We start from the raw sequence: 25,897 nt of genomic DNA on the forward strand, positions 1-25,897 counted from the left end.
TGAGGAAGGTCACTGCCACACTCAAGCACAGCACCTCTGGAGCCAAGGCTGACTATCTTTATGGGATCAAGTCTCGTTATCTGACCTCAGTTTGCAAGAGGATGAGTTGTGGTCACTGAATTTGGCACAAAGGGGTGTAAGGCAACTGTTCACACCTTTAGGCCAGCACGGGCGAATTGCAAATTCACTCCTTGATAAGAAATTGCTATTCTTTTATATTTGTTTGTATAAAGGCAGATGCTCACAGGGCTGACCTGTTAGATAAAAACCCTGGCTGTGTTCTCCTGCGAGTCTGTTGAAATATTCAGAAAACCTAAAAACTGTGGAAATTCAATACCAAGACATTGGTTGTAGTGTGATGCCAGCGGTACAGTGCAGACCAATTTAAATTCTGCAGTTATTCCACTTATTGAGTGTATTCATTGTGCTGCGCTGATGGAACATGGAGCAACTAGCAGCCCCACAGAATGGCTGTGCACAGGGCTGTAAAACAGATTGAACAGACTTCTGGGGATGCCCAGGCTGTTTGTTGGGTGCATTACTGCTGCTTTGCTGGTGGCTGCCCCAATGGAGCACGGGGTGCCAGGAGCCTTCGGAGGAGACACCACACCTGCTGACTGGTGTCCTCACCTGGATTTTAGGAAGAGGGCAGAGGGACATCTGCCGTAGACCTGCTGTTGGATCTTAAGCTAGCAGTTCAAAGGCATCAAGGTATCTGTTGGGGTCTGTAAGAAGGATTTATGGGAATTACACCTGCTCCTCAGTGCTCTATTTCCCTGCCGGTGAATGTATCCCACAGGATGTTTGTGAAGGTGAGTGTGTCTGTTTTGCGAGGTGCTTGTATCCAGAATGGAGAGATATTTAAGAACCGTAAGTGGTTTAATTTAATGCTTTTTCAGCGTCGTATAGGAGCTTTTGTGAGAGTAATAGAAGGATGTTGCAAGAGTTTGGCTGCAGTTCTGGCACCTGCCAGCGCAGAGCCCCTGCCCATCCCTGCTGCTGGGAGCAGGGCTTGTGCTTGCATTTGCGGTGGCATGCCGAGCAGTTGGTGCCAGCAACGTGCACACACTTAACCCACGTGTTAGCTGAGGTTGGAGGCGTTTCCAAAGTTGGTTTTCAAAACACTTTTTAAATGCAAACTCACGACATGGTTTTCCTCTGCTGTTTCAGCACAGGGTTTCCCAGCGGTGTTCTGTCATCTTAGTGTGACAAGATGAGCGGCAATTACACTGGCATACGAAATGGGAGCCTCTTCCTGACCTTGGAGTGCTGCTGCATTGACATATAAAATGGTCAAGTGATTTAGGTAGTGAGATGGTTTGGGTATGGTGGTGGATTGAATGAGACTTCTAGAGCCAATGTGCTTACTCATCAGATGACTCACGTCTTAGTCACTTCTAGAATAAGTGCTTCTCTTTTTGGGTGCTTCCAGAATGGCATGGGTAGAGAGGAGCTTAAAATTTCCACCTCCCCCTTTGATAATTTTTTAAAAAATTTCTTAAAAAAGAATGATTGTGGGAGGGAAGTCAAATCAAGGCCTTCGGAAAGAATGTGATGGGATGGTTTATCGGACAGAAGAGGAAACAGCTCTATACAACAAGTAAGGTGCATCCCAAAAGCTGAGTCTGAATTCTACAGCGCTGTGAAACTTCAATTAATTTTGCTGTTTGTTTTCTGGTCAGGCAGAGTGATCTCATGCTTCAAACCATAATTCTCAAGCCTTGTTCTCAGGTTACTTTAGTGAGTCCACGCTGTGGGTAGCTGCGAGTCTGAAGCCTATTCCAAATTCCTGTGCCACCAGCAGTATGTAAAAGCATCCTAGATGGAAGCTGGCCCCTGAAATGATCTCAAGATTGCTGTGCAAATAAACCCCTGCTGTTGTCAACTTTTATTTATATGTAATTATATTTTTCCATTACGAAAATATTGGAGAAGTCAACTTAAACCAGACTGTTTAGAAACATGCATATGTTTAAGCAAGTGAATACGTGTCTGGGAACCTGGGAGAGAATGAAAAATTGCCTTGTAATCCACTCTAAGCTTTATATAGCAAATAAACTGTGGAGTGTTTTTTTCTTTCTAATCTCATAGTCATCCTGCAATAAATATAATGTGGGCTGTTCCTGATCTAACAGAGTTCCTGATGAATCAGTTGAGCTTAGAGTGGCACAGTGTGATCTCTGCTGCTTATTTGACCTGTGTGGCTGGGTGGCAGCTGGGGTGCGAGAACCATGCAGGGAGTGACACGGGGTGTTGCTGCTGGCTTAGGCGTGGGTTTTGTGAAACTGGATGTGGTTAAACTCCTGCTGGTGCTTCAAGTGTTGAAAATGGGGATGCAGTGGCTGTCAAGAACAGGTCTGTAAGCATGACTCCAGTGCAGGCGTTTTGATTTGTGGCAGGAATGCTGACGGTAGTGTTGCTATAAAGAATGATGGTGATGTTAGGTCTACTCTTACAATGGTGTATTCAATTATAGGAAGAGTACAAAGGCGTGTGAAGGAGCCAGAGGTCCGCAATCAGAAATTTGGGATTCTCTTACCAAGCGTTGCTGTGCTAAGTGACTGTGAGCGAGAGTGTCTCTTCCAAATTCCTCTCTGTAAATGTTCTTTCGACTTTTGGTGAATAGGCACCATCTGTCAGACACGGGTAGGTCGTGGCAGGTGACAGATACTATGTAAATGAGAATTTCCCACTGAAATGTATCAGGCTACAATTTCAAAAACAGGAAGCTGAAGAATAGGGTTTTATTGTTAAACTGAGCTGGTGAAAGGGAAGTCAAAAATAGTTTTCTTACCAGTGTCCTTTGTCAGGTACTAGAGAATAATTCACAGGCTTGTAGGTTATAAGGTGCCTCTAATTGTCTATGCTAGGTCTCCTGGATCACAAGCCTGGAGGACTTTACAAGCAGTCCCTTTTGGAGAATTCAAGTCCAGAGGAATTTATCACTGCCTTAAGAAGTTTTCCAGCTTTTTGCCTCTTTTAATTACAGAAGAAGTTTCTTTGTGTTCTCTGTTTTAAAATGTAACTACTTTATGAGATTGTTGGTAAACCTCAAAGGCAAAAGAATTATACTAATACATGATAATAATAAGAAAAGGCAAATGTTAGCGATTTGGTGTTGTTACTGCACAGAAAACCTTCCACATCAGGTTAGTTCATGGGCTGAGAATGCAGATGAAGCTGCCTCCGAGTGGGTTTGTACTAATGCTCAGTGTTTGGTTGATGATATTGGGTGTTTCTGGGTTCCCTTTCCACGTGAGTGTGTGTGTGTGTGCGCCTCCCAGATACCAGCAAGCAATTAGGAAAGCACAGGAGATTACCATGCTCCCTGCACCCCCATGTGCATCTCATGGGCTCCGGTGGCCACAGAGGGGACAGTCACGGTGGTTCAGGGCTGGAGAGGGACAAAGCAAGAGGAACTGAGCAGGAACTGCGTCCAAGTGTGGTGCTGGAGCATCTTCAGCCTACGGTGGGAGCAGCAATTTTTGAAAGACTCAGTCTGAGTGTAGCCCATCTCCCCAACCAGTGAGACCTTCCTACAGCCCTCTGCAACTCCATGGCTGGATTGTGTCCTCGCTCCCTGTGCTCGTGTGCTGCAGGCAGCTGCAAACTTGCCTGGATGGAACCCAGCCCTGCCTCCATGGTACATGTGCTGCCCCAGGGCTGGTGGGGAGGGCTGGTACCAGGGCAGTGGAGCTGCGGTGCTTTCTCCTCGTCGCCACACGGTAGGACGCAGAGCTCAAGGTGGCTGTTTGTGTGTTGCAGCTGGCACGGGTGGAAGGAAGAAAGCTGGGTAGAGGTGGGACCCCATCTAAGAGAAGGATGCAATGGGAATTATTTCTGATACTTCCTTGATATGAGCCCTGCTAGCCTAAGAAAGAGCTGTAGATGGAAACGTGGATGAAAATGCTGTCATCCTGCTTCCCTCCTGGGAAAGGAGCCCTGGGATGGCTCCGCTGTAACTGGGCAGCTCTCATGTTTAGACACGTGTGAAACACATTCACCCAGACACTCACGTATGAGTATTTCCACATTTTTGAAGCTTTGATTTTCAGTGTTGTTCACACTTCAGCACATGAATGTTGGCCCTTCTGATGTCCTGAGACCGTAGTTAAAGTTCAAGTATGTGCTTAAGTGTTTTGCTGGAGTAGAGCCGATGTCTCCGTTGCAGAGAGAAGCAGCGTGTTGGGAAACTTGGGGGCTGCATACAGACTAATTGTTCTGACATGCATCCTGGAAGGTGCTGAGCACCCTGGCTGGGAGCCAGCAAGGCTTTTAAACACTTGCTTTGCTTATTTTTTTCACATTGTTAGAGTTTCCTCCTTGATTTCTTTTCCCCTGGCAAGGAGGGAAGGATACCTGAGTAGCCAGAGCAGTGTAATTCATCTGCCAGCAATCCCCTGACCTGTACCGAGGGATGCCTCACGGGACAGGGGAGGGCTGGTGGGGGCAGGTAGTGCTACCCATGCCCAAGCCAGCCGGCTTCATATTTTCTCTTCTGCATTCTCCTGCTGGGCAGGGATGCATACCAGGCTGCATGAGCAATGCTCAACCTAGATTTGTAAACCGCATCCCATCTTTCCACATGTCTTTGCTATTAAGCTGCACAGATGATATTTCCTCCCTCCCTTTTCCTCTTTGACTGTGTTTGCCTTTCTCTTGCCTTGAAAATTTTGGCGGCGAACTGCCAAATTCAGGTTGGACTTGGAAGTGGCATCGTCTGCAGTGGAGCCCAGGGCAGGGTGGAGAGGAGCCTAAAAATCCTCTGCAAGTTGATGGCTTCTGACCGCTCTCAGGTTTGCCAGGCGTTGTTCTCTGGGCTTGCCCGCTGCGTGCAGGAGGAAGGTGCTACAGCCCTAGTCAGAGACTGGGAAGGAAGCTCTGATTCTGCAAAGAGATGGCTCTGTGAGCGCTGCTGTCGATACCAGCTGTGTCCCCTCTCAGTTCCCTCTGTCCCTCTGCCTTCAGCCCAGGCAGCTCCTCCTGCAGCTCAGCATGCCACGCTGGGGCATGTGAAGCAAGACTAAAATCCTGTGTTGCCATCATAAACTGCACCTCCCTCAGCGAGGGACATCTTGCCAGCAGATTTACTTCCCATTCTGCCCCTGTAACTGCTGACTTGGTGGCCAGAAAGATGCCTTTCTCTGCTCCCCTTGCTGCTATACAGAAGAGACAGCTGTTGGGTGGGTTTGCATCATTTCTAACACTTCCAAAAGGGCCCAGCTGGTTGAGTACAATGCACAGGAGTTGTCCTGGGCCACAGAGAGCAGCGGGGCTGCTTTGGTGTCCCAGGGTAGGCAGGCACCCCAACGGTGGCTGCTGCTCAGCCCCAGGCTCACTGTGCACCACGGCCGGAATGGCTGGGGTGCAACCAGGGTGCCCCAGGGGGGGCATTTTCACATTGCTTTTCCAAGTAAAGCTGCACCTAGAAACTTTTGTTGGCCCTTTGGTGCTGCAAAGGCTTTTTCATGCTCTGACAAATGCTGATGTTATCGCTAGCCTAAATTTCTGGAATAGTGCTGCAGTGACTCAAAAGAGCAGCCTTTCCCAGGAGACTGGCTGGATAATCTCCAGTCATTGACCTTGAAGCTTTGAAAAGTGCAGTTTGGCTTAAAGTGCTAAAGCTTAAGGCTTCAAAGGAATTGGGAAGCCTGCTACCCTTTCCATTTCCAGGCAGCATGGGTTACGTGTGCACGGACAGGCGTAATCACAGGGGTGGTTTAGCTGGGTCTGACCCCAGCGGGAGCTGTTGCTCATCCCCGGGAGCCTGTTCCCTCTGTACACAGAGCCTCTCTGCCGCTGCCTTTGATTTTGTGCAGGTCAACTGAGGCAGTGTTTTCCAGTCCTGGGGTTTCTAAAGATGGGAGTTATCCATGTGGAAATACAGCAAATACTTTGACCTCAGAATCTGAAGTCTGTTTGGCTTTTCCTTACAGCGTTCCCTGCTTTCTGTCCTGCCCTCTCTAGTTCTGTGCTTTGCCTTTTGCCTTGGGGTGCGCAGGCTGGCAGAGCTGTGAAGACCTTCAGCCCATGGGCACTCAGAGATGGGTGCTGGATCAGTTTCCCTCGTTAAAACTCTTTGCAGTGATCACCTTGAATAGAAATCTCTACCCGTATTTGAACTGCTGGGAAGAAGAAAGCCCGCTGTGTTCTGTGCTGTACATTTTTATTGTAGATTGCCAATCTTGGAACAGCTGGAAAAGTCTTTCCAGCATTTTAAAAACATCAATTTCACTGCAGCTGGCTTACAGAACGAAGCAACTTGATATATCATCTGAAATACCTTCTGAAAGCTTTTAGCAGCTGAAAGCTTTTTCTTTATCCAGGAGAAAGATAAACCTCTAAGATGGACATGTTTAAATGTGAACTTGTTCTGCCTGGTGGCTTGTTCGGTTTCTCGTGGCTGTTTTTTAAACACTAACTTCAGTGCTGGTCTGCGCTGTGAGATTTGAGGCTGGCAAAGGGATTTGATGCCGTGTTACTTTGCTGTGTTGAGGATTTATATGTGTGCTTTCCCAGACCCCACTTTGCTGCTCCTGAGCTACACCAGCCTTGTTCTGCAGTGATTTGCTTTTCTGTCATTGAATTCTTACATGCAGCGATAGGAAACCTGAGCATCCGTGAGCACCTCAAAGGCAGAGTGAACCGTGGCAGTCGGTACGGAAGGTGCTAAAGGGTGCAGAAGAGGAGGTGGGCAGGACTGAGAAGTGTACTGATGAATTAAATAAACTGGAGAGGAGGGAAAGAAGTGGCCTGGAAGCATGCAGGCTTGTCTGCTGGGTGCTGAAGTGCCGCTGTGGGCTGAGGCACTGCTGCTGAAGCAGCCTGTCTGCACAACTTCAGGTTGCTTCTTCCCTCCTCCTTAGTTTATTTACTAGTGTATATCATGGGCTCCGCTGAGGAAGCAGGATGCTGCTCAGGCTCATGGGGCCCTGCTGCAGAATATATTCCAGAAATTTGGGAATGTGAGTAGGAAAACAGCCGCAGGCTCTGGGCTGAGCTGGCAGCATTCATGGTTGGGAAACCTCTGGGTTACCTGTGTAGGTTTGGTGCAGAGTGCTGAAAGCAACGCCACTTAACCTGTTTTTTATAAGACTTCTGTAAATTCACCCTGGGAGGAGGAGGAGGGTGGTGTGTCTTCCTCTCTGCTACTCCCCTCTGCAGCTTTTGAGTCTTGATGGGCAGAGGAGGAGCCCTCAGAAGCGTGAGGTTCCAGCCTGTGTGCTGGACATTGGCAGCGATAGGGATGGCCCTGGAGGAAGGTTGGAGGAGGTCAGCTTCACGTGTGTAAGTGACTGATGGGAGAAGGCTGGAGGAAAGATGGACGCAGATTTGTCTCAGTGGTGCCCACTGAACAGACAAGAGGCAACGGGCACAAGCTGGGATAGAGAAAACTCCATTTAAAAAAGAAAAAAACCCACTTGTTTCATTTTTTTTTTCTTGTCACTGCATAGCAGGCAGCTGAATGGAGGCTGCCATCCTTGAATAAAATTCCCTTGGGAAGGGAGCAGGCGGGCTGTTCCTCGTGGTCCATGGAAGGTGGGCGCAGCTGTATGCCATGTGTGGCCCTTGTGGTCCTTGGGGCTTCTGGTCTTTAGTTTCACATGTGCAAGCACCTACTGCAGGCTCCTGATTGCACTCTGGTGCAGGAGGGACCACATAGCTCCACCAAGGAGCAATCCCAGATGATCAGCTGTTACTTTACACTTGTTTTTCTATTCTTCAGGGGCACAGGCTGGTGTGTGAGTGCTGGTTTGCCTGGTTGGCAGGCTCCCCTGCTTTTCTGGAGCCTTTGCTGCAGGCTGGGCTTATCAGACTTAAACCCCAGTCCTTACACTAATAGCAGCAGGCAGATGCCATGTGCCGTGTCTGTTCATGCAGGTCTGTGCTTGTGCTCACTGCTGTGCATTGTGGGTTTGGTTCTTTTTCTCTTATATTCTCTTACATTCTCTTTTCTTTCTCTCCGTGCCACAAGAGATGCTTTCTGTAGGCTGCTTGCTGGTGCCAAGACATGTCCCGCTTCGCCACGTCACCTCCAAGTGACTGTGCAGCAATTGCAGTGCTTTAGAACCAGGTTTGATTGGAGTGCTCGGTTCTGCTCCCATGAGATCGGAGGGAATTTGGCCGTGGTGGAGGGTTAGACCTTGCCCTTGCAGACTGATCTGCTGTTCAGGTCCTCTTGATTTCTTTGTTTTTGGTTTGTTCATACTGTACTGTCTTCTATGCCAGTTTTGAGGTATCATTACAGATTGGCTCATCTGAGACAATTTGCCTTAGAACAACTGAAAAACCTTTTTTCTTTAACCTGCTGTTTACCTCGCCATGGTGCAGACATTTGAAAAGTCATTATTGCAATGAAGACCCTAAATATTAAAGACTGTAATTCTGAAGTAGGTAGTTTGCTCATGAATCAATGGAGTCTGGCCTACTGCCTTCCTTGTTAGTATTTTACAGATACTCTAAGCTTTTCAAACTTCAGGTAATCTGACATATTCCCAGTTATTTTTTTGAAGCACTCCCTCGCCCGCTGTTTAAATGCCACCTCCAGCAAGCTGTGCTCCCTGCTGCTGCTGGCCCCTCTCCTGGGAATCATGCTGCCTCTCAGCTCAGCAAGTGACAGCAACCATGATCCTTCTTCCTCCTCTTTCTCCTCCTCCCTCCTCTTTCTCCTCCTCCTCCCTGCTCAGGTTCAGCCCCAGGAGTCTCCTCTCTCCACTGCACAGATTCTGCACTGACCCTGCGAGGAACCTCCCTGTGTGAGTTGATGTTGCCCATGCCCACCTGTGCAACCTCCAGCTCTAACAGTACGTACTCATACATGGGGGTCAGAAGGCTGTTTTCCCACTGGATTATGAAGTTCAGCTTTGCCTGTGCATGGTGCAAGATGTATTTGGGGTATTTCCTGCACTTTTAATGGGTATTGGAAGAGGAGGTTGGGGTAGGTAGGCTCTGAGGTCTGAGTCAGCATCGGCTGAGTGCCAAATGGGAACACGCACAGAGTAGCTTTGGAAATGGGGTTCTCCTGGGTTTTTGCTCTCTTCTGCCATCAAACTGAGTGATTCAGATGTTGTCCAGTCTGTGTATGCATATTAACAAGCTCAATTCCTTCTTACTGCTTTCCCTAGTGTCACTTGGAGGTAGGGCAGACAATCTGGTATGGCTAGGGACGTGCTGGGATGTCCTCTGCGTGGTCGTGTAGCAGGACTGGGCTTGGTGTGTTCTGCCCACGCTGATCTCCTCCATCCTTCATTGCTGCAGTGTCAGGGCTGATGTCAGGCTGGCACAGGGGCTGCAGTCCTTCCACCACAACATTTTTGCATCCTTTGTCACAAGGGCAGATGGGATTTGTTATAACCTGAGCTCAAGTTGTCTGCAGGGACAGTGTGGATGTGTGGAGCTGGGTGTTGGGATACGCTGGGTTTGTGGGATGTTGAAGAGATGATGAGTTGAGGCGCTTCACATCATTGCTGGAAAAATATGTGGGATATTTGGGCGAAGTGCCTCTCACTGACCACTCCTCATGCTTTCCTGACTGTAACTTGCAAAATAAAACCACTTATGATGCTCATATACTGATAAACAGCTTTAAAAGATTAAAGCAGAGTTGAATATGGTCCATTATCAGGGTCTCATGCCCACAAGTCTTGCTGAACCTCTGTCTGCTATAAAACATGGGTTTATACCATATAGAATGGTTTGCCTTGGAAGGGACCTTAAAGACCATCCAGTTCCCACTCCACTGCCATGGGCAGGGACCCCTTCCACCAGCCCAGGCTGCTCCCAGCCCCGTCCAGCCTGGCCTTGAGCACTGCCAGGGATGGGGCGTCCATCCAGCTGCTCTGGGCAGCCTGGGCCAGCGCCTCACCACCTGCACAGTGAAGGATTTTCTCCTAATATCTAAAACACAGCAGCCAAACCCATCATACAAAAGTAGTTTGTAGCCAGGGCTTGAGTACAAAGGAGCACAACTCCTTCGATGTATTGGTGTCATCCTCACCAAAGCTGTGGTTAAAATGTGCCAACATAGCTGTACCCGGTCAAAAAATGTTCTGGCAGGGCTCCTGTGTCACCAGCGTGATCTGGAGCCTTTGATGTTAATGTCACTCTCGCTTAGATAGATTTGGCACTCCTCAATGTTTTCTTGTTACAGGAATTTCCTTAAGTAGAAACTTTTTCTTCAGAGTAATTTTTGGTTGATTATTGCTTATATATGCAATTAGCGTAATTGCATCTGATTATGCAGATTTATTTAATCATATAATTAGAACAGGGCGGGATGAAATATAATGCAGTTGGGAAATCTTTTGTAAAACTTCCTGAGCTCGGTACTCAGTGCGCAAGGTGGTTGTTACCTCTTGCACTGTAGGTTGGTAGACTGGCAATGCAGTTCAGCATCCTGGCTAGTTTCAAAACATATTTAAAACATGCTGTTAATAGCTCTTAAAATTGTTTACATGGCCTTCGTGGTGTGAAGGCATGTAACTTTTTATTTTTCACATGGTAATAACAGGAGCACGCTGCTGAGCTCAGCCCCGCTGTCCCACACCTTACGCCCAGGGATTCGAAAGCATCGGACCGGAGCCCTGGATCCTGTCCTCCGCTGGGATCTCTCATGGGGAAGAGAGGGAAAGCAGGACAAGCACGGAGCGGTGCACCTCGGGGTGCTCATCCTCTGTAGCTCAGAGGCTGAACTGGCCATGAAATCCATTTTGAAAACACCCTGCCTTGCTAAGGACTAAGGAGGTGAGAGAAACAGTGCATTTTCCAGATCGTGGTCTGGAGAGGTTTGTTGTTGTTCCGGAAAGCTGGCAGGAGTGTGGGCCTCGACCCGCTTTTCAAATTTCTCATGCCGTGCTTGAATTGCAAAAAAAAAAATACTGTTCTTTGTCACTCAGCGGTTACTTTAAAAGCTGTGCTAGGAGCTTCACAGGAGTAATCAAAGCGCCTCGCGTTTATGATCTAATTTTCAGCTGTGGCACAACAGCCAGGCTCACTGCCAAGAAGTGTGGAGAGAAGAAGGGAAAGGACTGAGATGATTGCAGCAGAATCGAGTGATTTCTCAGCGAGACACGATTATCTGTGCTCTGAAACAAGAGCCTCATAAGCCGCAGGATAAAGCAAACGTGTGGCATGTGTGCGTAAAGCACAAACAATATATTCTTATTTATTCTTTGGGATGTGTTAACATCTCCTGCTTTGAGTCAGGAATCGGTACAAAAAGTGCTTATCATCTTCCCGGCGAGAACAGAGTCCAACTGGCTGGTCTGGTGTGCATCTGTCATGGTGGTCCCTGGGGGGATTTGCTTTCTTTAGGGCTTCACAGAGCTGCAACTTGTACTTTGCCACTGGGTTTGGGTGCCTTTTGGCCAGTGGGTGTCTGAAAGTGCTTTGCAGGGATGCCTGGGAGCCCGTGTGCTTCTCTGGGGCCGGATTGCTGGCAGCAGCAGTGGGAGCGGAGCTGGGGGGCAGGCACCTCACTGGCAGACCCCCTGCTCGGTGTGCTGGTGGGGGGCAGAGCTGAGATGAAGGCCAGCACGCTCTGAAGTGAATTGCTGCAGGAAAAAACGAATCCACCGGCTGCTCTCCCACCACAGCAATGGGACACATCAGCGGCTGGCTCCTTACACCTGAAGAGCCGTGTGTTGCAGACTAGTTTGTGCTTCTGGCAGCTCAGACGCTGCTCTGGTGCGTGGCTGTGGGGTGTAAGCCCCCCCTTAAGCTTCTCCAGACCAAAGGTGTTGGAGGGAGCTGGCTGGGCTCCAGGCAGGTGCTTCCCCCATCTCAAAGAAGTTGATGGGGTCAGGGTGGGGTGTGTGGAAATACCTCCCCCGTGTCAGGGCAGCGGACTGATGCTGAGCCACCAGGGCTGTCCTGCAGAGCCAGCTGGAGATCCAGGAGCGTGGGAGAAGCTCCAGGATGGAAATAGTCACGGGCTGTATTTCTTGGGGTGGGGAGAGAGCTCGGGCTTTGGAAGGGACTTGCTGACCTCGTATTTCAAAGATGTCATTCGAGGAGCTGTTCAGGACTTGGCAACCCAGCCCAGGACTTGCTGCTTCTCTCCTTAAAGGGAGTTTCTGGTGCCGGCTGACAGCAGTCAGAACAGATTCTTCATTGGGGCAGCGTCTGATGGAAACACACCACAAGCACCGGGTGATATGAGGTGGGGCTGGACGTGCAGCCCAGCTCTGCCCGCAGGCAGGACTGAGCTCCTGGGCGGGGGGCTGACCTGAGCTGAAGGATGCTGGTGATGGAGATGACATCCCCTCCGCAGGCAGCCTGCCCTGGTACGTGGCTAGCTGTGCCATTCAGAAAACTGGGGCTGATTCCTGACCTTTCCAGTGTGTATTGAAGTGGCAGAGTAAAGCCTTCTGTGACCTTTGGGACCTCTCTTTGTGGGTCTTGCGTGGTCAAGAGGCACCTAATGGATGTTGCCTTCAGACAGGGTCTCAGTGTGACACCCCTGCTGGTCCCCACACTGGCACGGAGGGTGCCATCCACAGATGTTTGAAGAAGTCTCCAAATCTGAGCAGCAGCAGAATTGCTGCCTGCATGCTATCCATGCAAATGCTCGTTACGGCTATTATTCAGCGTGACTTATTTTACTGCAAAGGCACTTGATGCCTCCGCGCAGGGCAGGTATGTCCTCAGGGACAGAAAGGGGAAGCGGGAGGAGGTGGGCTGGGGCAGCGTCGACCCTCTTAACTGGGGAACTGCGGCAGAGGAAGCTGCAAAGTCACTTTTCTGGATAGCCTGTAGCAAAATCGTAAAATGAAACTGGATTTGCAGAAGGCCAGGACCTTTTCACCTCCCCGTCCTTGCTCATAGGAACACTTCTAGTGAGCCAAATGGATGGACCAAGCAGTAAACTAGATATACAATTTTTTATTTTTCAAACAACACTTTGAAATGCTTTGAGGAGCAAACATAATTGCATTCACTCATCTCCCGCTCCCACGTACAATACAGGTTTTTTTCTATAATTGTATTCCTTTCAAAAGGGTGTTTTTTGTACCGTGCTGTGCCCAGTGCCTGTCTGGGAAACCTGTGCAGCAATTTGATAAATCTATTGTGAAAACTACCGTTGAAGTGGCAGTCTGCATGCAGCAGAGGAATAGCTACAGTGAAAAAAGGTAAATAAGATAGGTGTAAGTAAATTAATTTTGCTCATATAAGCTTGTTTGCAGCTTTAGTTCACATCTGCAGCATAATCCTGGGATCTGCAGCAGGTGTTTGGAGTTGGGGGGGATCAGGCTGGTGACCGCATGAAGAGCATCAGACCCAAAGCTGTGGAGGTGCTCACAGAAGGTCGCGGTGGTGTCTCTGTTGTGCTGGGATTTCCCATCACAGCAAGGTGCGGTTGTGTTACAGCCTGCCAAACTGCAAATCCACCATCGATTTTTGCCTCTCAGAAATAAATAGTTGCCTTTTGTACTGAGTTTTATGCACAGTAAGACTGATGTGCTTGTTCAGAAACCATTGCTTTCCAATATGCTTCTGGAGGAGTTATCAGTGAAAAGGAATCCTTCAGAACAGCAGGACCTGAAACAAAGCCCAGGTCTCAGATGAACAATGATTTTAAGTCTTGCTGGATTTTTTTTTTTAGCATATTTTAGCAGCACTGTATTTGTTGTGATGCTGCACGGGTCTATTTGTTTTGATTGGATGAACTGATTTCTGGGGTTTATCTTCAGTTTATCTATTTAAATGGTCAATTAGCTGAAGATTTATTTTGCAGCCTGAGCTGTGGGTTGGAGCTGTGCAAGCGTGCTTCTGCTTTTGAGAGGGGGACAGCCTGGGGTGCCTGGTCTGGGCAGTGAGGAGCCGTGCAGGTGGCTAACCCAAGCATCGCTGTCTGCTGGGACCTGGCGGCTGTTCCCAGCACTCCTGGCTTTTTTACCCTGTTGGCTGAGCAGTGCCAGGCACCCAAGTGTTCTCCATCCAGGTGGGTGATTTGTGGGCTAAGGTGGGCAGGCGCTGTACTCCCCTCGCTCCCGCGTGTGGGCAGACCTCACGGCAGGAGCAGGGAAGAAGGCAGGGGAGCTGCGGACCTCAGCTCTGGCTTGATTTTCTTCTTGATGCTCCCCAGGAGCGACATGAGCTCTGACTGTCCAGAAGCTAAAGCTGCTGCAAGGAAAGGCCTGGGGTTTGTTTCTTTGTAGGCAGAAGAGCAAAGCCAGGCTTTTAAGGCAGGGTGGAATCGGAGGTTTCCTCTTATCTCTCGTGCAAGCTGGATTAAATGGTGAAAGAATTTTTACTCCCTTCATTTAAAGTAGTTTTCCTGATTGAAGGAAACATGCAGGCTGGAGTGCAACCCCCCCAGCAGACGAGGGCTGACGGTGAGGATGCTGAGCGGGGATGCTTCCCTGGTGCAGAGCAGCCCTGGGAAGCCACAGGGCTGGGGGCTGGTCTGTGCTTCCCAGCGGCCGAGGCGCTGACCTTCACCCAAAGCTGAGCACACAGGCATCTCACAAGGAATAAAAATCCTGGGAAATGTGCCGTTCCCCACAGGCTCTGGAGTGCCAGGAAAGCCTCACCAGAGAGAGCAGGGTGGCCACAAGGCTGCCGGTTGCCCTGACCTGATGCTCCCAGAATCTTTCCAAGTGCAAACCTCGCATGAGTGTTTTGCAAACAGCAGACCCTCTGTGGGCTGCCTGCAAATCCGTTCCAAAGGACGGGATCGTCGCTGAGCCGCTGCAGGGCTGCAGCTGGCTTTCTAGCTTGAAAAAAAAAAAGGGGGGGGGCGGAGCAGGGGGGGTTTAGCTGGGGGGAGGCTTGTGCTGGTTTGCCCGTGGGTTTGCGGGACCACGTGCCTATGTGCTTGGCCGAACCCTGCGCCCCTTCCCTTGCTGCCACGAGCCGCCCCCTGGCACTTGCCTCCTGGCTCTGAAAGGGATTTGTGCTTTGGGATTAAAGGGTTTAAATATAGTTTTAATAGAAGCTTTTAAAGCTGATCTCACCGTTTCATTACTGTTTTGAGCGAGTGACATTTTCTGTTAATTTGTTTCCAACGAGCCCGCAGAAAAGGCAGGAGGAGGGGGGAAGATGCTACTCAGGTGGGGAAGGAGGCTGTGGGAAGGGATGCGTTAGATCTGGATGTTTCCCTTTCATGACATTGAATGCCCAGCATGTCCCCCCGGTGACTGACACGCTACCTAGGGTGAAGCCTCCCATCCAGATCTTTTTTCCTTATGGATATAAAAGATGGCTTGAGCTCGGCTGCTGCGCTTCAGCGGGGGACGTGGGCTGCCGCCTCTCTCTGCGGCAGAGTTCAGCTGTGGCGGGTTTAACTGAGCATTGCTGGGTGGCTTTGAGCCAGGCTCAGCCTCTGTTCCGTGCCCTCGAGGGGTGTCCCCTGGGTTCCCAGGGTGATGCTGGAGGGGACCATTTCAACTCACTCACCCCCAGCCTTCCTCATGTAAATTAAAGGTAGCCAGCATGAAAACAGGGCGATGCAAGCATCACCGGGCTTGCGGGGATTGTTATGCACAACCTGCTTCGCATGCAGAAAACCAGAGGCTGCAATATTTCGGAGCGAAGCCTACCCTGGTCCTCACTGGATGCAGTCCAGGATTGCTGGGAATAAAACAAAGTTCTCTCCCGCTGTCCCCAGGAACGGGGCAGAGGGATGAGATGGTGTGTCCTGCAGCACCGCATCTTCAGAGGTGATGAAGGGGGTGACAGCCGTGTGCTGCAGAGGAATATTTTCTGATCTGGACTGTGCTGGGAAGACTGAAATCTGGTTTAAACTGAGGCTGAAATTAGCATCCAGGAAACAGCAATTTTTATTCAGCAGTTTTTGCTTTGTATTGCGTTTTTGTTCTGTAGGGCTTTTCCAAGGGAAAAGCTGATTCCCACATGCTGGTAATCATTTAAGTGTGGTTGGTTATAGCTCAATATAGCTTTTATACAGGGTGGGCAGCAAAGATGCCCTTTTGCACACAAGCTGCCACTGGAGGGGGGGGCCAGGGGTGACCCTGGAACCAGACTTGCTTTTAAATTTTGCCTTTGCTGTTGACTACCTTGCAAATAACCGAGAGCGTGGAAGTCACCAGCTGTGGCTTGGCTTCTAGACTGTTCTGTGACACCCTCCAAGGTCCTACAGGGCAACAGAGAGACTACTGTGGAGCCTGAAACGGCTGTGGGTTTGTTGTGTGCGTTGGGTTTGGATATGTACTAGAAGCTCTTGGGCTACAATAAATTCAAGAGGTCAGAAGTTTGACCCTTTACCCTTGGCTTGTTAAGAAGCTATATTACTTTTAATGTAAGCTCTGGTTGACCGGCGGTCTAGCTGCAGGAGGAGAAGTTCTCTTGAGCTGTGTCACTTGTTGCACATCAGATAAAACCTAGTTTTTATCACTTTCAGATCTAGCTTGATGCTTGGGTTTGCGTGTTCTTCTGAGCGTTTGCAGTTTGTTTACAGCCTGCCAGTGGTTTGCCTTCATTTTTTTTTTTAATGTTGGAAGAAGCCAAAGATGGGTGTCTTGGTCATATTTATGCTGAGTGAATGTTATTATTCAGTTTCCCTCTGTTTGTATCTCCTTTTAGCTACTTCATGGAGAGACTCCTTTGTGCCACATGCTGTCTGTGAGCGCTAGTGTCACAGCTCTCTGCAGTGCCATCTGAGACCATACTAGCTGGCCGCAGCGATGGGGGACTCTGCAATGAATGCCGTGGATGGAGGCAGAGAGATGTGCTGCAAAGACACGCAGACGGAACTGGCAGAGCGGGTAGCAGCCATCGATGTGGCTGTTGGCCCAGACAGAAGTGGCCGAAATGGTGAAGACCCCAGGGAAGAAAACGACACGGTCTTTTCTGATAACATAAAAGACATCCAAAGAAATGGAGTCAACAGTGATGTGGGAGTGAATGAATTTCTGCCTTCCCAACAGTCAGAAGATGCTCACTGGAGACATGTTCCCAAGAGACCTCTCACTAGACCAGTCCTTTCAAGTAGGAAGTTATCTCTTCAGGAGAGATCATCAGGAGGTTATTTGGCTTCTACCAACGCTCCAGGTTGTGGTCTTTATGCCACAGGGCCATCGCCACGTATAATGAGGAGACCAACGATAGAATCCAATCGGGTCTCCATATCAGATTCTGAGGTAGGCATGTTCTCCCTTGGAGTTGGGGTGTTGAGGTAAGGTACGTCTTTCTTAACTGGCAATGGCGGTCTTCAGCTTTTTGGAGCAGTGGGTCTGAAAGCACTGGTTTTTCTAAGGGAAAAAAAAAATAATCCCTGAAACCAGGGGTGCTGTTAGTTTGGAATGGCTGAACGCCTTGGCATCCACCCCCCAGACCTCTGCTGGGTCCTGACATAGGGCTCCTCCAGCCCTCGCCTGCCTGCGATAGTCCCGTTCGGGGGCCAGGACCACTGCTGCGTGGTGGGGGCGTGCAGAAGGGCTGCCAGGCTGTGCGGAGAGCTGCAGCCCAATTGCTTTGCTCTCGTGTCCCTGCTGTACGTGCCCTTCGGGAGTTTATCAGTCACAGCAGCTTTGCTGATGGCATTTTATGGATTTAAGCTTCTGGAGATTATGTATCTCCTATTGTGTTTTGCCGTTATTGAGGGCATGATTTAATTTTATAAAGAGCTTAAATGCACTGGTGTTTCGTACTCCTGTCAGGATTTTCCTTTGTCTTTAAAGTACTTGTAAGGGCAGCGGTAACCGCGGGCTGTGACCCTCCTGTCCTTCCAAGAAGTGTCTCTGGGTGGCTGTGGTGGCTCCTGCCCTCTGTCCTGCGGCTCATCTCCTGGTACCAGAGCTGGGCTTGTCCCAGCGGTGTCCTGTCCCAGCATGTCCCACACGCTGCAGTGGTCAAGTGGCCCGATGGAAGCAGCTGCTGGTTGCAGATCCCTGTGCTGTGCCATCATGGGGGGCACAGGGACCAGACAGAGGCTGCTCAGACCCCGCTGCCCAGTGTCCTGCTGGAGATGCTGAGCCCGTGGAGAAGGGGCATGCAGCAGGGCTTGCTTTGGAAGCCAGGCGTGATGGAGGTAGCGTAAAAGGGGTGTTTCTTGGAGCCAAAATGTTTTGTAAAGTGTTACTGGCTGGGGGAAGGTTTTTAAGTGGGGAATGGGCTGTCTGGAGTACTGGGGAGGGAACATCATCTTGGCACTGGGAGCTGGTTTGGGAAAACACACAGATTCGCACCTGAATTATCCCACAAGCCCAGACTGTGCCCTCTCCTGAGACTTTTATCTATTTGTGGAGGAAAACCAAGTTTTCTACGCCTTGCTGTTTTTCTCCAGACTGAATTTGTTTCACAGTCGTATTTGTCTTTTGTTTCTGCTCCTGGGGGACGGGGAAGGGCAGGGCAGAGGGGTGGGCAATGTCTGTGGGTGCCACAACTCCACAGTCTCGCTCAGAGGTGCCATAACAGAGAGGAGGCAGCGTGCTGGAGGGAGGAGCGGAGGAGGCATGGACGGGCTGGCCTTACCCTGCAGGGAGAGGCATCTCCTGCCCTGGTGCTGCAGGAGGTGAGCCCAGGAGCCTCTGGTTCATCTTGTGACCATGAGCCTTGTTCTGGTGAGGGATAAGCCACTTCCATGGGTGTTTTCGGTCTCTTTTTCCTATAGAACTAGCAGTACAGCGATGCTCACCCATGAATTTCACCTCTGCTGCTGTGCCTGAGCACTGAAGCGCAACAGACGCAGTAGCCAGGAACTCAGGAGCAGTTCCAGTCTGACCCTGTCTCACCCAGTTGATGGAGAACGTGTTGCTGAGCGTGGCTCTGCCAGTGCCACTGTGCCAGCATACTGCCCTCGGGCACCCTGGGGCTCCCAGACATGATGCCTAAATCCCACTGTGCTCCTGCCCTGTGTTGTAGGGGACCCAAGTCGCTGGAGTTTAGACTTTTGCCATGTGGCTCCAAGTGACCTGGAGCTTAACATCTGTGTGGCTTAGTGTTTCCCTCCTGAAAAGTGGGTGTTTTCCCCTCGCACACCTGAGAGGATGGGTGCTGCACAGGAGCAAATCAGCCGTTGTCCTCCGGGAAGGTTTGTAAGACACGTTGGCTGTGAGATGGGTTGTGGCATCCCCAGCTGATATGAGGGTATCTGCAGAAGGCACGCTGCGGAGATTGCAGCTTCTTTGGCAGCAGCCATATGCTTTTCTAAGGGAGATGGGGAGGGAAAGGAGCCAGTTCCTGGAAGCGGACGTGCCTGGTGTGCCAGCTCTCCCATCCTGCAGTACCCCGTGCCAGGCTTGTCTGGAACCTGTTTCGAAGTAACTGCGGTCGAGCACGACTAGCACATTCCCATCTGCAAGCCAATGCAAAATACTCAGTCCTCTTCCACAGCACCTGCAGCCTGGGGAGCAGTAGTTCCTGCCCTGGGGGTTGGAGATGCTTAGTTCCAAATGCAGATGCGAAGCTTCCCACCCCCCACCCCACCCCCCCACCCCCACCCCCGTTTGCCTGCTCCTGCAGCAGTTCTTTACGAGCAGTACTGTGTTTTGAATGGTCACTTTGATGTAGCTATTTAGAGCCCTGCTCTAGGGCAGCCCAGATGCTTAACAAAGCTGGGCTCATTGGAAACCATTATTCATACTAATGGGGAGACATGGCAGGGGGAGGGGGAAGAAGAGGTCTAGGCGAGAGCTGTGTGTGTTCGGAGGGGGCTGCTCACCCTCGCAGCTCTGCTCCTGGGAGCCGTTCTTCCTCTTCCCAGCTTATAGGGACAGTATCGGTGTCCTGTAAGGGATAGCAAAAGGTCTGGGAAGATGTGTGCATGTTTATAGGATAAAGTTTGAGGCTGGCCACCAAATAATGAGAAATAAGAGTTAGGTGTGTGGCAGCAAGGCGAGCGTGCAGCGCAGTGCGCAACCCGACTCCAGCGTCCTGCGTGTGACCTGCCAGTTGCTACCAAGTGGTTCTTGCAGGGTTGTTGTGTTCCTGGCTGTGAGAGGCACTGCCAGTCCAAATCCAGGCTGTACCAGGAATCCAGAAGTGAAATGGAGAGCAGATTTTCATGCTGTTTTGTTTTGGGTTTGTTTTTTTTTACATGCATTTGCTCAGTACATTTGCTGTAAGCAATTAGTCTTCCCTGCCCACATACAAAGCTCTGCTGAGCAGAACCAGGAGGTAGGATTTATGGGGGACTCCATGTTGAGGCTTTTGGTGCTGGGGGGGGATAAAATAACCCTGTTATTTTATAGAGAGAAATACAATCATGGTATACTTAGCAGCAGCTGCTTTTGTGTCTTCTGTTGAATCAGTTTGGTGTGCAGACCCTAATGAGCAGGGAGGCTGGTACTCTGACAAGGTCCAGCTCAGCCGCCGCGGCGTTGCCCCTGGTCTCCGTGGAGATTACTCTGACACCGTCTGTACTTGAGTCCATGCCTCTCACCTGCTTAAAGGCATTTTGCAGTTGCTCCTTTCTCCTTGCATTGAGGATGGGGCATCACCAGTCAGTGCCTTTCAGGTGGCAGGACATCCATCACTGTGGCTCATGGCTGCTGCCCGAGGGAGCTACAGTCTGTGCAAAAATGAAGTTCACGAGCATTCGGGCTTTATCAGTGGCCCACGTGCAGGTGCTGTCCATCAGTAGCAGAGATGGATGGCACAGCTGCATATCAAAATTCCCTGTGTTGTGCTGATAGCCATCTAGGATTGAGGCTGCTTTCCCTCCCCAGTGATAGCAGGAGCGGCAGCTCACTGCCTTGCTGTCAGCGGTTCTGTATCCTTAACTGATCTGGGGAAATAATGGAGAGATGTGCCATGGGGAGATGGGATACAGGCTATGGCAGAGGTGAATTTTCTGTTGTTCTCTGCTGAATTACGGAAGAACCGTGTGTTCAGTTAGAGAGATGCTGCTGAGCTTTTTAATGCTGGTTTCATACTTGTTCGCAGGCTGGGAGGAATTCTTGCATTCAGGGATCAGAGGGCCAAGAGCCAAAGCCGTGCCTGTGGTGCTGCGGAGGGTTCACCCGGTGCTGTGAGCAGGCAGGGAATGATGCTGTCCTGTCCCCGGGACCGATCCTGCAGGCACCCGCCTTAAGAGCAGCGGTTCTTGGGTTTCTTGTTGAGGAAGATGGTGGCTCCTGGGCTGGCAGGGCTGCAGCAGACCTGAGGGCTTGTTGTCTTGCACAGAGGCAGTTCCTCATCAGCCCTTAGCTAATTGCCCTGGGACAAAGAGCTGGCAGCTGCTGGTGTCTTGCAACCACTGCTGACAAGTCATCATCTGCAGGATCAGCTCTGCAGGAGAAGTAACCCGTTCTGCTCTCCTGACAGCATTGCTGTGTACTTAATTAACCTGATCTGCCGTATCTCTGTTAAATCTGATCTGTAATTTTAAAAATTTCCTGCCTGTTCCCTTCCTTCTTAGATTATTCATGGATTATGGCCTGGAAGGTGCCTTCAGTGCTACCTTCTCCAGCAGGAGTGCCTACCAGGCTGGTGGGATTTCTGCTGCCCATCAGTGCTTCACTCGAACAGGGGAATGGCATTACCTTTAGCTGTGGCACAGAAGTGATTAAGCTGAAGCTGTTAAGGGTATTTAACTCTGCAGAGCTGAGACACAGGCTCCAGCGTTTCAGTCCCTGGCCCACACTGATGTGATGTTCCCAGCTCCTGCTCGGTGCTGGCAGCACAGAGAGGAGAGGGTTTTCCTGGGGCTGCTAAAAGCAGCTTCTGCTTTGCTGCACAGATGATGCTCTGGTGCTTGTATGTACTAGGGCAAGACTCCCAATGAACACGTTTGTACAGACTGATGGGCATCTTGTCACTTGACAGAGCTTGTCCCACCTAAAATGGCAGGGTTTGTGTCTGCCAAAGGTGGTGCTGCTTGTTGGAAAGTGGCATTTGAAAATGCAATGCTGTTTTTTGGGGGTTTTTTATTCTGCCATCCCAAACCAACCTTTTTAGGTAGGCAAGTCTTGGAGAGTTAAAGCTAGGAAGAGCTGCTTCTAGCTAGTAAGAGCTAGAAGGATAAATGATGTTCTTTTCCAGGCTTGCTCCCCAGACCTGCCAGCACGGTTAATTGCTTTATAATTTCTCTTCTCCAGTCTCTTCTGGCTGAATCGTCCTTTTTCACATGTTCCTTTTCCCTCCCTACCCCTTGGCATCCCGGTTCCTGTAGCCCCAGTGCCTGCATGCTCTCCCCATCCCTTGGGACCAGCAGGCAGGCGTCCCAGCTCCCCGGACAGGCGCTGTCGTGGCACTCAGTGAGGCCATGTGTGCTTCAGCAGGAGTGGAGAAGATGAGTCAAGCCAGCGCGTTCTCCCTCCTTGGTGCTGCTGCTGGCCCAAGTGTGCAGGAAGGAGGACGAGCTGACAAAGGGAATTTTCCTACGCTCGATGTCCGTGGCTTATTCCAGAGGCACAGAAAATAAATCACCACTTTGCCCTTTCTTTCCTTGGCTTTTCACATCTTTATTGTAGGTCTCCTGCTTGGCTGGCCAACTGGTTGGAAGCAACTGATGTCAAGAGCTGGGAGAGGCAGTGCTTTGGCACCAGGCTGATCCGGGTTTTGTGCTCCTCCAGTCTCTGGGAGCTGCCTGGTTTTCTTCATAAGGTCATAATTTCCTTGCTGCCCACGAAGGTAAAGCCAGGTGGGACCAGGGCAGTGGTGGGGACGGAGCTTCTGCACAGCGTGGGCTGGAGACCTTCCCCTTCCAGCCCACGAGTCCCCCAAACCAATTTCTTCTAGAGGTCTTGCTGCGGTGCTCAGATGAGAGCTCTCTTGAAAAGATCAAAGATAGGTGGAAAACATTTTTTTCAAAGACAAATCTCCCACAGGCATTGCTAATTTCTTTTCCTTGGATTAATTAACCTTGATGAGAAGTTACATTTCCAATTTGTTGAAGGGGGAGGTTAGAGAGCAGGAGAAAGCCCAAAGCAGCAGCTGTGGCGGGAGGGGCTGGAAGGGGGCTGCCTTCATCCCACCGGTCCCAGCCCCCTCCTGTTATGGCCCCTCTCCCGGTGGTACCCCAGGGACCCAGTGGGTGCATGGCCTCCTGCATCCAGCTGCAGGGTCTCGGGTGGGTGAGCCCGGACGGCCGTGCTCACTGTCGCACTTTCTGCCCAGCCGTGGCCAGTGCTCCTTGCAGCAGCCACTCGTGGTGCTGCGCTTTCTGTTTTGCATCTGTTTCTGGATGATGTTTAAAAATCTGTTTATTTTTCATACCTCCATGAGCTCTGGGCTTCCTGTGTGTCCTTCTCTGTCCCTGAACTGTTTTCTAATTTGCATTCATTGCTGCCCCTAATGCCCCTTTTTCTGGTTTTTATTTTAATTTTGTCTGGGTTTAGAACTGCTTTCACTTCCTCTTCCAGACAGGATGAGTTGCAACCAGTGTAGTCTCCATTACTGGCTTTTAGTTCCCAGTTTTCTTTCCTGTGCCTCTCTTTAAATATCTCTGAATTGTTGAAACATACAATTCTTTTCAGATTGGTGAATTTGGCTTCTTTTAGGGGGCAAAATTCTCCATTATATATGCACCTACGTATGTAGTCTGATTGTTTTCAGAAATGTCTTTCTTTGAAAACCAGCTCTGGCTCTTCCTTCCCATTCCTGTGTCCCCCTGGACCGCAGAGGCTCTGTTCTCGATGTCTCGGGGTTGCTGTCACCCAGTGATGGGAGCAGTGGGTTTATGGAATTGGGCCTGGGCTCTGGACTTCAGTGTGCTTTATGAATTTTTGGATCCATTTTTGTTTTCTGCGGCATTGATTTCCCCCTTTCTTCAGTAGTACCTTGGACTTAGTAACAAATGGGGCATCTTGTTTTTTTTGAGGCAGAACAATTATTGCACGCTTGGACAGGCACACCGGTCACATTTGCTGATAGCTTTTCATTAAAGGTTCTCATTAAGGTTCTTGCTCTGTTCGTATTTATCAGCAGTTGCAAATGCATTGGTGTGATGAAATCAAGAAGATTGTGCAATGTTATCTTTAAGCAACACTTGGCCCAGAGGTAGGTCCTTTTCTCCGATAAAGGAATAGTACAATTATCCCGCTTCCTGCAGGAGAACCAAATAACATAATAACAGCCCTGCCCAGCTGCAGCAACGCGTGGCGGGAGTCGCTTCAGCTGGGAATTACGGGCTTTCTGCAAGGAGAGACAAAGGCAGAAAGCACCTATAACCTATTTTGATTTTTGGGGCATTGGGCTCAAGTGCTCAAAGCACCGCAGAAGCTGAGAGTGCTTCTCACCAGTAATTAATTACCTGAGTGGAGAGCAATGGAGGCATGGACCAGGTAGGGATGTGGTGACAGCAAGTGTAGACTCTGGGAGGCTGTGCTGCAGACCCTGTCACCACCTTTCCCTCGGACCCTCTCTGGGTGTTCCCATCCCAGTATTTATCCCTCCCTTTCAAAAAACCATCCCCCAAAGGCGGGTGTCTTGGCGTTGCTCACAAGCTCCATTCAGCAGCAGTGAAGACCAGAGGGATGCTTCAGGTGATCGGATCCGGGGTGGGATAAGAGCGGTAATTTCGAACCAGAGGTGAGAGGGGTGGTGGGAAGGTGATGGTCGGGGTCAAAGGCATTGGTGCCTCAGACACGGACAAGGCATTGTCCCTCCTCAGCTGCACTAAATGCTTTGTAAAGGGGTTTGCCCAGCTGGATGAGCTACATCCCGCACAAAGGACTCTGCTCCTTCAGGAAAGAGGGGAAAAAGTGCTGCTGAGGCTTCCTCGACACTGTGCTGGCAAGAAGCCATGGCAAATGTGATGCTTTGGAGTTGCCACCTTGGCTTGAAACAAGGTACTGAGTGCAGACCAGAGCATCTGTAGCTATGTGTAGAAGGCTGTATTTACTTGTGTGAGTAATCCCTGCTTGGGGGAGGAGGCCTGGTGACCAGGTCCTGTTATGGCAAGCTTGCTGGTGTGAAGAGCAGGAGGTACCAAGGTGGCTGGAGGCTGGCTCAGTGGGGTGGTCACTTTTGCCACCTGTCTCAGCCGCTCTGGTGAGCATTTCCCCGTCTCTGCTGTTTTGCACAGCACAAGGCGAAGCTGAGCACAGGGGAACCCCGGGCAGGACACCACAACAGAAAGCTGCTCCTGCTTAGCTGGTGAAAGTCACCACCGTGCAAAGCACAGCATCACGCTGGGGGGTGGATTTGCTGGCGCAGTGTTTGCAAGGGAATCCATCCTCCATGTGTCTGTACCCGGGGTTCCTGCTTGCTGCCCACCCTCCTTTGGGGAGGGGAGTCCTTTCTACAAAATTCAATGGGATTTTTCTTTTCCATGTATTTCAGTGGCCTTGGGCTTTACATCTTGGCTTTTGCAGGGTCGTGCTCTCTCCTTTCTTGTTGCTTCCAGTTCTGATGGATTGCTTTTTGATTTTGGAAAGATACGTGGTTTGCTAGCAGCAGTTAATACACTGCTGTGGCTCCATTACTCACAATTGGCTTGTCTTCCCTGTTAGGGTGGTGGAAAAAAAACCTTCTTTCACTGGAAACAAGACGTAAGATTTAAATCATTCCTTGTATTCCTGACAAGCCATTGCTTGCAAGCTTAAAAACTCATCAGTTCCCTGTTCCTTTATTCTCCTTCACTGTGACCATCACTGGAGTTAGGAGTGTTTTCTGTTGGTGATGGTGAAAAGTCAAAATTATCATCTACCCCATCAGTGCTCTAATGCGTCCTGTGAGGGGGGTGGGAGCATTGCTTTCTGTGGGGATGCTGCATGGCACCAGGGCTGTGACACCCCCTGTTCTTACAAACGGATGGAAGGTGTCCGGCACCGCTTTGCTGTCCCAGTGCTGCTTCTGTAGATTTCAGGGCTATTTTGAGGTTTATGGGAAGGCTAATCTACCTGTCTGCGTATTTTTATATCAGCTTTGTTCCCAAAGGAGTGCCCGGAGCAGAGGCTGGAAGCAAATTTCCAGCTTGCTTTAGTGCTTGGCAGCCCTGGAGGAGAAATACTGTGTTCAAAACTGCTGGGTGGGGAAGGGGGTCCCATCG

The 25,897-nt window shown here is 50.1% G+C and overlaps 1 protein-coding gene across 2 annotated transcripts in view; it reads left to right on the top strand.

Annotated features, from left to right (window-relative positions):
• Window positions 1-25,897, top strand: part of CAMKK1 (calcium/calmodulin dependent protein kinase kinase 1) — a 99,673-nt gene that overhangs the window by 22,775 nt on the left and 51,001 nt on the right. For both annotated transcript variants that reach the window (XM_080365391.1, XM_080365392.1), the window contains exon 2: window positions 16,546-17,102. In XM_080365391.1, coding sequence (XP_080221517.1) covers window positions 16,647-17,102 — 456 coding nt within the window. In that variant the 5' untranslated portion in view covers window positions 16,546-16,646. The remainder of the gene's footprint in view (window positions 1-16,545; window positions 17,103-25,897) is intronic.

The sequence above is a fragment of the Falco punctatus genome, assembly GCF_963210335.1.
Source record: "Falco punctatus genome assembly, chromosome: 1".
In the NCBI taxonomy this organism is placed as follows: Eukaryota; Metazoa; Chordata; class Aves; order Falconiformes; family Falconidae; genus Falco; species Falco punctatus.